This window comes from Diadema setosum, chromosome 16, assembly GCF_964275005.1.
Source record: "Diadema setosum chromosome 16, eeDiaSeto1, whole genome shotgun sequence".
Classification (NCBI taxonomy): Eukaryota; Metazoa; Echinodermata; class Echinoidea; order Diadematoida; family Diadematidae; genus Diadema; species Diadema setosum.
In genome coordinates, this window is record NC_092700.1 from 30457216 (window position 1) to 30469576 (window position 12361).

At 39.6% G+C, this 12361-nt stretch overlaps 1 protein-coding gene across 1 annotated transcript in view; it reads left to right on the forward strand.

Moving 5' to 3' along the window:
• LOC140239988 (cullin-associated NEDD8-dissociated protein 1-like) overlaps positions 1-12361 on the forward strand; it is a 55081-nt gene that overhangs the window by 20151 nt on the left and 22569 nt on the right. The window contains exons 7-17 of the mRNA XM_072319797.1: positions 1129-1227; positions 2186-2312; positions 2837-2945; positions 3484-3540; positions 4409-4512; positions 5331-5485; positions 6561-6675; positions 7266-7451; positions 9083-9194; positions 9937-10030; positions 10540-10657. Coding sequence (XP_072175898.1) covers positions 1129-1227; positions 2186-2312; positions 2837-2945; positions 3484-3540; positions 4409-4512; positions 5331-5485; positions 6561-6675; positions 7266-7451; positions 9083-9194; positions 9937-10030; positions 10540-10657 — 1276 coding nt within the window. The remainder of the gene's footprint in view (positions 1-1128; positions 1228-2185; positions 2313-2836; positions 2946-3483; positions 3541-4408; positions 4513-5330; positions 5486-6560; positions 6676-7265; positions 7452-9082; positions 9195-9936; positions 10031-10539; positions 10658-12361) is intronic.

The following is a 12361-nucleotide window of genomic DNA, read 5'->3' on the forward strand; positions in this document are numbered from 1 at the left end:
AGTGTCAGTAGTGACGTAGCAGATACAACTCTCACTTTGATAAGTTAGTGATCTGTCCCAGGTAGTCTTAGATACATGTATTTCTATCAGCTTACTGCAGGAGAGTAGAGCAAATAGATTACCATAGCTGCCAACATGTATGTTTTATGGTGTTAAAGGTCCAGTATACCTTTGGGAGCAGTGATTTCAAAAATGTTCAAGATATCACATTTAATGCATATGTGTAGGTCTTTTGTATCATAAAACATCCTACCATATGAAATATTTGCCATAAAACCTAAAATATAAGGAGATATCAGGATTTTTCTCAATAAACCGTAACTGTATACGGTTTAGTCTGGAAACATTTTTTATTATAACTATTGTTCACATTTTGTGTATTTAACAACACTTAACATCCATTATACGGATTCAAATTTTGACAGTGGTTGTTTCTATCCCTAACTCACATTTTAGAACTATTTTAAAGCACTAATGCTTTCATCTGCAAATGGTAAATTATGCCTTTAAGTATTTGTTTTTGTTCATGAAACTTCGATATGTTGGTAAGATTGAAGGTATGTCTTTTTTTTCTTTTTCTGTAATTTGATTTTGCATGCTTGGTACAGGCAATTTTCCTAATTTTGAGAAAGAAAGTGAGTTTTGCCTCTAATATTTTTATTCTTTTTAATTGGTGCGTCTGCATTTCTGTTTCTGTACTTTTTATCTGGTTGGCAAACCTGGTTTACTGATGAAATGTAAAAATCAAGGGGATCGTATAAGTTGTGCATTGATATCTTATGTGATCAAGTGCTTTGCTAACATCGATTGTGTGCTACAATTGTTCCTCCGGTGAAGTAGAGAGGGTAGCAAAAGAAGTTATGGTGAGTTGGTTGTCCATCTCTGTCACAGCATTTACAACCCTGAGTCCAGTCCACATGATCCATTGTCTTTCTGAGATATGAGTTCTGACCACCTCCGTCACTGGTCATGTCCAAGATCTCTGCCTCTATCAGAAGTTGTGACCACCTTTATCATTATTTATCCTCTAATTTTGCTTGATCACAAGTTTTGCAACACCCCCCTTCCTCCTCCCCCCCCCCCCCTCCCCCCAATCACTTGGTAATCTTCCCATCTTTTTCCCGTCAGGTCTGCTGGTCAGTTTCCACCCATCCATCCAGTCTTCACTCCTCCCCCAGCTGGCCAGCCCCCGGATGGCTGTTCGCAAGAGGACCATCATCGCCATAGGTAAGACATGGAGGAGGCCTCCCAAGAGTTTGGGCAACCTGCTGCTGAACTAGGAGAAGGAAAATACATAAAAGCACTAATAGTTATACTTGTATTTTCCTTTCCCATAAATATCCTCTACTTGAATGGAGAAAGAAAAGAAAAAATTAGGAAATCCTTCACGGTCTTAATATCTAAAATTGTCTTTGATTTTGTTATAATGTTGAAATGTTTTTTCCTGCTATTCTGAACCCATGTGTAAACATAAACAATAAGTCATTTATGCATTCCTACAATGTACATTGCTTTGAACACTTAAAGAGCGTGCTGTAGGCCTTGTGCAAAGTGTGTAGGATTCCTACCGGTATCTTCTCTGAAAATCTTGTTTCCATTGTATAAGAATATCCTCTCCCCTTTTTTTTATGTTAAACATTCATGCCACCACAATGTATTCAAACACAGATTGTAATGGAACACTTCAAATCGGGACATATCTAGAACGCCCCCCCCCCCCCCAACTGACTGACATAATGCAGGTTCAGAGGCATAATTTACCATTTGCAGACTAAACAAAAACCCAGCTTTAGTGCTTCAAAATAGTTCTGAAATGTGTGTTAGGGATAGAAACAACCAATGTGAGAATTGGAATCAGTGTAATTCATGTTGAGTATTGTTAAATATACAAAACGTGAACATTAGTTATAATGTTTCTAGACTGAACTGTCTACAGTTATGGTTTATTCAGAAAAATTGTGATATCTCCTTGTATTTTATACTTTATTGCAAATTTTTATATATTAGGATGTGCATGAAATGTGATATCTCGAACATTTTTAAATCACTGCTCCCAATGGTAAACAGTACCTTCAATGCATATCCTAGATGTTGTACCCCTGCCCCACTCCACCTTCCTGTGTGCCTCCCTCCCCCCCCCCCCCCCTTTTCTAACACCTGATATAATGTTTTGATCATGTGACAGGTCACCTGGTCCTGAGCAGCAGCAGTAAACTCTTCTGGGACCTCATGGACTACCTGCTGAATGAACTGAGTGCCAACAATAGTTCCTCCACCACCCGCACCTACATCCAGTGCATCGGGGCAATCAGGTTGGTTGTTGCTGTCAATAGTACCATTCTCATTGCATTCAGAAGAAAATGTCATTTTGGGTCGCAATCAGGATCGTTACCCAAATTTCAACATTTTTACAGTTTGGACAGAAATACCATGTTATTTCACAAGATTTGGGTGCAATTTTATTGCAGTATGGCCCTAAGGCTTGCATGCTCAAAAAATCACCATAAAAATGATGGTTGCATCAAATTAAAGAGCTTTCAAAACTCTTGTTGAATTATGTCACAAACCAAAATTTGATTTTAGGGATGAAATTTCGTGCTGGGCCCTTCTGCCGGACAAGCGATGACTTGTCATTTATGTCACTGTTTTAAGAGAGATCTGGTGAAATAGGGGCAGGCAATAAGTAGTGTAATGGTTAGACTCAAGAGAATGGTAAAGGATACACGTTATGAACACTTGTGCCATGTGGATGCCAATGGAGCCAGGATTTAAGAGCCTTAGCTTCATTGCCATAATCTTTGACCTTTGACCTTTCACTCGTCTTTCTGCATCTCAGCCGCCAGGCCGGGCACCGTGTGGGCGAGCACCTGGAGAGGATCATCCCCCTCATCGTCAAGTTCTGCAAGATCGACGAGGACGACGAACTACGAGAGTACTGCATTCAGGTATTGGGAAGAGTGGGATGAACCCACACTGCAAGGGAGATGTACCTAAAGGGACATTCCAGACAATTCATGTCATTTTACATTATTTAGTACCCGGGTACATAAAGTGATAGTGCCATTTATAGCTTTGTGGAATTTATTGTGGTCCTTGAACTGACAAACTACATGTAATATTCTCAAAAATCCAAATCATTTTACACTGAACAAGGATGATGACATTGGAATAAAATGTAACCCAAATCTCTCGAAGGCAGAACTCCAGTTTGCTATTCAAATGGGGGTAACTCACTAATAAAGAGCTCATTATTTGAAGAATGTGATGAGGATGTTGTATTTTTGTAGTCAGATTGTACTTTTTTTATCATGTAATAAAAAATATTTGTCTTATCTATTTGTTACTTTACAAAAGTCTTCTTTTATGGCAAAGATGTATTTTTTTTTTCTTTCGACTGAATGTGCATCTCAACTCTCCTTTGTGCTTTGTGTTGGCTGCTATTCCACACTGATTTGAAAACTCTCAATTTTGGTTTCTTGACAGGCTTTCGAGTCTTTTGTGAGACGCTGCCCCAAGGAAGTCTCCCCACACATCGGAGCGGTGAGTATACATTCAGAACATTTTGAAACTAACCAATAAAGATGTCTTTGCAGGACTAGGAAAAATATGTTTTATCATGGCTTGTAGTGCTATGCATCACCATGAAACATGACTCTGAATCTATGTCGTGTGGAAATATTTTGTCTCTTAAACATTAGAAATGTAGTAAATGAAGGATAATTTCGTAGACGTCCGTTGATAACCATGAACACCAATGTTGTACGGATGGGACGAGATGATCTGTCTGCAATTCTGTCTAATTACAGGAGAGTACTGTAATCGCTGCATCTCCAAGTTGCAGCATATCTTCATTCTGAAATACCTAAAAGAAGAAACTATTTCCCCTGACCTCAAATACAGTAGCCCCAGATGGTGATAAAAACACTAAGAAAATCAGTCGAGATGACAGCTTGTGTGATTGCCAAGAGAAAACGCTGTGGGCCACCATTGAGCCTGCTTGACAGATTAAGTACACATTTCCATGAATGCAACATAAACTTGACTTACGGCAGATATATATGCTTTTGCTGTCATTGGTTGGAATCTACAAAAGTAGTTTTGATACAGTCCACGGATTTTGCAAATTTCCTTTGCATAAAACTGTGTGGCAGATCATATACACCAACAGGCATCCCATATGAGCCTGGCTGACACACACATATCAAAGATACGGCTATTTTGCTCTTGTTTACAAAGTCCTCAGACAAAATCTAACTCATGGATTTGATTAAAACTGTCTGTGAATTTGTGTCTGTGTGCCTGTTACATTACAAATAAAATATTATTCCCAGGCCTAGGAGCTTTTGATGAAGCAAGATGGGGGTTACCTCAAATGAGTGTATATCTTTTTCGAATTTTCCCACACTAGGTGGTAGAGCTCTGCCTACAGTACATTTGCTACGATCCCAACTACAACTATGAAGACGATGACGAGGAAGAAGACGCCATGGATACGGAAGGAGAGGAAGAAGGGTGAGATGGATAGATAGATGGATAGATTGATTGATGGATGGATAGATAGATCGATAGATGGATAAATAGATAAATAGATATAGAATAGATATATAGATTGTTTTATAGATATGTACTGTAGATAAACAGATAGAAAAATTGATGAATATATGGATAGATGATTACATAGGTAGATAGATGCATGGATAGATAGATACATAGATACATAGATATATGATGGATGTATAGATACGTAGAAAGGTAGAAGAATAAGGCTGACAGAGAATATGAAGGTAGGAGATGAAATATTCCCTGTATGCAACCATACCTCATGTTAGACAAGACAACATTTTTAACATTTAAAACTAATACATTTATCTCTCTTGCAATCAGTTTTTTGGGGTTTGTACATGCATATTGTCATGCAAATTGCCTAACTCTGTGACTATGGCACAGTAGATTAAATGATTATGCCTTATATGTTTTAGTGTATAGAATATATCATTGTCTTGACAGTTTCTTTCCACTGTTCACCATGTTCACTGTTTCACACAAGTGAATTTGCCTTTAGTATAGTGTCCCAACAGCAAGTGGAATTATTTGGTATTTTTGCTCACGCAGCATAGGGCTCATTTCTATAGTTTCATTTTTTTTTTTTTTTTTTTTTTTTTTTTAAGTGTGAAATGTGCCATAATTTTGATGAGCCCATGTCAAGTCATATGAATGTTTGTACTTCCAATAGCCATCTGCTCACAGAATTGCTGTCAGATTGTGTCTAATTTTTGAAGTGTATTTGCTCACGGGTAAATGTCATTCATTTTTGCTGCTCCCTATTGTAGTGAGAGTGATGATGAATACAGTGATGATGACGACATGAGCTGGAAGGTGAGGCGGGCGTCAGCGAAATGCCTTGATGCAGTGATCGGATCCAGGCACGAGATGCTAACGGAATTCTACAGTACGGTTTCACCTGCCCTCATTGCAAGGTTCAAAGGTCAGAAATCTTTTTAATTTCTCTTCCCTTCTTCTTTGCTGATGTGTGCTTTGCAATACCTTTTTATTTATCAAGATTTAACATTATCCATACACTTTCCATCATACACCCCACTTTTCTTTAGATTTTTCTAATATGAGATAAGCATCATGTGAATATGTTTGCCCCATCAATATGTCCTTGTTTGTGTTGAAAAAGTAACAAACATTACTTTAAATGTAAATGTGTCACAAGTTGAGGGTGAGGTAGCCACACAGATTTTGATGCTGTAATATAAAGTGTTATATAATGATGTTGGAGAATGTGTGACTGCTCAAGAAAATCTAGGAACCATCATATAGCTGATGGCTGGCGGGGGAGGGAACATACTGAATGTTCCACCCGAAGGGTTTGAAATGCTATTGAGGGACTTATAGCCTCCCGATATAGCATTTCAAACCCTTCGGGTGGAATATTAGGTACATGTTCCCGACAACAAAAGTCATCATCTGTTATGTTATATGGGTTAGTCAAATACCAAGCCATGTTCACAACGTCAACCACTAGCACAACGCACTCGATCGCTCGCGCAGAGCCAAATGCACTGTGCGCGGGTCCTTCAAATCACACTTTCATACGCATTACAATAATCAGTCATCTGCTTTTTCACATTGTATGGAATAGGCAAATTGGTATCGTTTGTCATTTGTTACGTGAAAATGTTTTGCCATGGGAGAACATAACAAAAATGTTCTGCCCATGGCTGAACATAACCAATGTGCCTCCATCACGTGACTGTGTTTAGCCAATCACTAACCGGTATTTGACTAACCCATTTAATATATCAATGTAATACCCTGTCCAAATCACTAGTAGCTGGCTTTGACAGGTACATGTACAACCTCAAGTGATTGAATTGACACATACAGATAATTCTATATTGGGTTTAGGGATAATTTTATTTGTATAGATAATTGAAAGTTGGAATTCATTGATGCAAAAGGATGAGGCTGTCATCTAAAAGATGTGTTCATTTGGCAATTTTTGAATGATTATCATAATGTTAATTTGCATGTTGATGTCTTGCAATGTACAGAGCGCGAGGAAAATGTGAAAGCTGACATCTTCCACGCTTACATCACCCTGCTGCGCCAGACGAAGCCAATCAACACGGGATGCTACGACCCTGACGCCATGGAGCAGGAGGAGGGGTATGTTGTCATGACAACAGTCTCGCGTCGCTGCATCGTCCTTGCATCATTCAGCTGATTGGTTTCAGTGCCTTGTATTTCATGATTAGCACGAGGAATCTTAATGTATTCAGCTGTCAGTTTAGGGCTTTGTTAGGATACAAGTTATGAAGAAGAAAGGACAGCTTTAAATTGAGAAAGAAATGACAAAAAATGATAACTAGGCAACTTGGAAAGGTAGAGCCAAAAAAGAAAGAAAGAGAGTGCTATTGGAAATGATGAATCAAGGATAACTTTTTTTTTTTATTGATGAATAAATAAAGATTGATAGATTGAAAGATTGATGAATAAAGAAAGATGTAATGTGATCAATTAATGAAGAAAGGAAGGAACAAACATTTAGGCAGGAAGGAACAAAGAATCGGGCAGGAATGACAGTAAGTAAACAGGCAAAGGAGAAGGAAAGAGTTGAGGATCTTTAATGCCAGCCACCATGGCACATAGATTTAAGTTTGCACAGGCATTCTCAAAAAATATCTATTATCATGTTTTGGGGGATTTAGCTCACTCCCCTTATTCATTTCGCCACCTACCCCCTCTTGTCTGCCCAGCCCCGTGGCCATCCTCAGACAACAGGTGCCCAACATCGTCAAGGCGCTGCACAAACAGATGAAGGAGAAGAGTACCAAGACGCGCCAGGGATGCCTCAACCTCCTCACCGAACTCATCGTCGTCTCCCCCGGCGCCCTCACCGCTCACATCCCCGCCCTGGTGCCGGGCGTCGAGTTCTCCCTCACGTGAGTCTACGCTTTGATGTAATATATGGTACCACTAATTCAGTTTACATACATAAATGTGTTTATTGTGTGAGAAACCACCCCTGGGCACGCACTTGTCAAACATATTGTAATCCCTATTCATTTACTATTGTAAACATAAAAGAAACTTCTTGAAGAAGGATAATACTTATTTTTTCTTACTAGTAAAATTCACAAATGTAAAACCACTTTGAAATAAAAGAGTGAAAATATGCTGATGCATTTCTTATATAAGGTCTGATTACAAGTTACAGCTGAAATTGTATGATTAAACTCGTTAACCTAGGGTCATTACACTTAATTCCTAATGGGAATCAAAAGTTTGTGCTGTAATCGATCACTGGTATACACTACTGCATGCATGTCTGCATGCATATGCTTACCAGTATTAACATTCTTTCTTGGTAGCGTTATCAAGAACTGAGCAAGCTAGATCAAAGTTCTGGGACCTGAGCAACAGCTCAGGGGCCAAGGACCAGATTGACTGTGTGTCATCATTGATCAGTCTGCTCCGAATCGTCCATTCCCGAGCAGCTGCTCAGTTCTTGGAAATTTTGGTCAAGCTTGCTCAGCTCTTTATCTATAGATCTCTCTAGAAGAATTTAGCTACCAGTAGTCCTCTTGACTCAGAAAACTCTGTCCACACTTACATCCCTCACTGTGGAAACCTGCACACTCAAGCAACACTCACTTGTTCATAGTAATAGTGATGATTATGATGATGGTGGTGATGATGATGATGATGACGACGACGGCAACACAAGACATTCACATTGCACAGCTATTATAGAAGAGTCAAAAGGGGGCATGAGCTTTCGATCCTAGCAGGATCTTCATCAGAGGCAAAATGACAAACAGGCAGGGAAGGCAATCGCATATAAGGACTACACACAACAAGCACAGTCAGGGGCGGGCTAGGGACACAGAACAAAGAAAACAAAAGGGATGGGTTAGAAGTCAAGGGCAGGGAACCAAACAGGTATTAAGGGAGGGGGATTAAAGCAGGAAGAAGGTGGACAGACAAAAGGCAGAGGTGGGTCAGTGGTTATTCAAGGATCATGGGGGGGGGGGCAACCTGTTAAGGATGAGGAATAATAGGGAGGCAACATCAAACAAGATAAGGGACACAACAGAAGGATAAAGAATGGAAAAAAAAAACCCAGTGAAATAGCAGCAGTATGAGGGAAGGGGGGGGGGGGCTGAAAAGGCAGCAAGCCCTATCCTAGTGTACAAAGAATTTTTACAATTTTGTTGGTACTTCTTTGTACAGATATGTATAGATAAAACACAGCGTGGGAGATTATTGAATACAATGTACAGTAGGAGCAGCATGAGGGCCCAGTCACCAAGGGTATTTTTTTTTTTTTTTTATTTCCCTGAAGGATATTTCAACGGTGTTTGAGCTAAAATTTTGGAGATGGACCAGTAAAGTTATTGAGATGATGACGATGACGATGGTGATGATGATGGTGATGATGATGGTGATGATGATGATGATGGTGATGATGATGCTGATGATGATGATGATGATGATGCTGATGATGGTGATGATGACAATGATGACAATGATGACGATGATGATGATGTGCATCTCATTCTCACTTTGCCAGGGACAAGAACAGCAGCTCCAACATGAAGATTGATGCACTGGCCTTCCTGAATTGTCTCCTCATCAACCACAATCCGGAGGCCTTCCACCCTCACATACCGGTCATCGTGCCAGTAAGTCTTAATACTACCACCATACCACAGCCATAGGCACTGTGTGGGCAGTTAAAATGTGAATGTACAAAGTTTATGGTCATTAGAAATTTTGAATGGATGATGCTACTGCTTTGAAAGTTAGTTTCAGTAGTAAATATCATGTGCTGATAGAGTGCAAAATTTCAGCTTAACCTGCTGAGGACGGGCTGATTTTGCTACAACACATATTTCCCATAGATTCCTGCCTGAGTATACTTTGGACTCGTCCTCAACAGGTTAACCTGATGATCCCTTGATTGTGGTTCCTATATGGGGTGATACATCCTGTTTTTTTGTCCATTCATTGTGCAGAGCACAGCTTGTTGAGGATTAAACACTTGAATACACCTTAGATTTCAAAGCCTCTTTTCTCAGTACACTCTCTTCCAGAGTGTGTGCTTTCTTCCCATTACTCAGATGGGTTAGGAAACTCCATTTGTATTACGTTATACATCATCCTAAAGCATCGAGTCTGCCCTTTCAGAATCTACCTGTAACTGAAAATCCATGTCTGGTGACTTTTTGTTGGCTTTGTGATCAGGCTCAGGGTCACATAAATATCAAAGTGAAATAAGATTTGAAGAAGATAATGATCTATCCAAGACAAAAACGGCTGAACGTGAGTGAGACAGTAGTCTCTAACAGGTATTCTATGCTAACTAGCATGTCAGATTCACATGTAGTAATTGTATTATTATCTCAATATCTTTTTCCCTTGCAGCCTGTTGTAGCAGCAGCCGGTGATCCTTTCTACAAGATTACTTCAGAAGCTCTCCTTGTTGCACAGACCCTGGTCAGAGTCATCCGACCTTTAGGTACATGCTACACTCTGTATTGTTGGTTATCACTTGGAAATGGTTGACTACTTTTTTGTTCCAAATCGCATTATATTGGCCACCAATATCATTGTTTAATTGTTAGCATAAGTCTTGGAAGTTAGTGTAATGAAGCAGATTTTTTTTGTTTTTTTGTTTTTGTTATCGCGAATCGGGAAAACCCATATATTGTACATACACCAGGATGTCGACTGTTGCTTAGCATGTGTGACAATGTTGGAGATATGAATGTTAAACGTAATGGAAATGTTGACTAACATAAAGTATCTCATGGAGATGCAGATACATTGTATTTGATGTGACATTGTATCACTTGTTGCCCCTGTAAAGTATGCTGGACAATGTTGAGGGCAAAGGTAAAATGTGTATTTTCACATACTATACGATGTAATGTTTTATTTCATCACGTATAACATCATATTTCCAGACAATTTAAGGAAATTGGATTTGATTTTAACTTGATATGTGAATCTCTCTCTTGATTGCAGACAAGGAATCTAGTTTTGACTTCTCCCCGTTTGTGCTGGACCTCTACGGCTGCACCCTGACCCGCCTCAAAGCCGCTGACATCGACCAAGAGGTCAAGGAGAGGGCCATCTCATGCATGTATGCACCCTTTTTTTTTTGGGGGGGGGGGGAGGGTCTTGACTTGTGGCCTGCAGTGACAAAGGTGGTGTTGGTAGCGCTGAAAAGAGAACCAAAGCAAACTAAACCATACCGTACTGTATCATGCCATTCCAGATTTTAAGTGTTTGAGCGCTCTGTGGAGAAAGCAAACCTCACAAGTTATTTTTGGACTCGAGGGGTGGGAGGCGGGGGGAGGTGGAGTTGCACGTTTTGTACCATAAGGGCCATGTACCTGGCACGCTTACACTATTTACAGGTTTCCCAAGAGAATCAACTCTTTGTAGTATGATGTAGTGTGTGTTAAGAGCATTCTTCTCATGCCAATTTCATTCATTGTCTGGTACGTTTTTTTGAGCACATCAGGAAGTGGTCCACTTTGGGCTTGGTATAGTAGGGTATATTACACTGTAGGAGCGTCAGAGCGCTCCTCTGGCATGGATGTGGTGCAGGATGGTATGCTTTTTGAATAGAAGAACGCTCAAATGCACCCATAAAGGTTAGAGTACAGGCCACTGCATGTAGTTGTGAGCTTGTGATGGTTTTATGGCAGTATAATGGGAGCTGCATCACACTTAAGTTTGTGTGGTGCTCCTCTTTTGACACAGAAGGTCGGATTGTTGGAATGAACTTTCTTGTAAAAACTGGAAAGCAAAATGTTAACCCTAAAAAGACTGGGCTATTTTGGTAGCTCGAAAGACGGGGGGGGGGGGCCTAAAGGGCCCCCCTTAAGATCTCGGCCGTGGATCGCGCGATCGCCGCGAAAATTTTCACAATGGTAGTGTGTGATGTATCTACAAGATTGTATATTTAAATTTTCCAAAATAGTCTTCTTTTATTTTATTTTGATTAATTATGCTAATTTATGCGAGAAATCAGACTCTTTGATCTAAATCAGTAAATAAAGCTCCAAAAGTGCTCATTTTTGGTCTAATTACTCTTTGTTGCATTCTTAGCAAATGCACTTGAAAAAAAATTCGGTATCAAAATCAATTTCTTATTTATTTTATTGTTTCATGAATTTTTTATGTATTTCTTTGTTTTTTCGACCCTTTGTTTCTGTTGTTTTTTTTAACAAACTTTGTGGCAGACACTTTTTGAAGCATAATACTCCTAAAACAAATTAATTTTAGCCATTGAGAGTAAAAATAAGCATATTTATATGAATTATGTGAAAAAAATCAATTTGCATTGACTTTGTACACAAAATCACATTTTTGAGCCATTTTTGGCCTCACATGCATGTACAAAATGTTACGTAACTTCTGAACCGTACCCCCGGGCGTCACAAATTTGGTGTCAAAATGTGCGGGAAACTTGAAAGAAAAAAGTCATAAAGCATCGCGGCGAGAGCATTGCGTGTTGCAGAGTAATCGCGCGAAATGTCGAGGGGGGCCTTTTAGGCCCCCCCCCCCCAGTCTTTTTAGGGTTAAGATGGCAGCATTCTTCTTGTTAGTTTCTCCTTTGGTGTCTAAAATGGCAACTATGCCCTGGAATTGAAAAGCTTATGCTCAATCTACTTAGAGCAGTAGGTGTTGCAGGTTCAAATCCCAGGCTAGTTCCTTCTTTTTTACTCGGTGTTCATAATAATACAGATCAAGCATGATCTTACTCATTGAGAGTAATAGTGAAAAAGAAAGCCATTGCAGCTACACTCTCTGTGCAAAACAAGTTCCCTTCATTTTT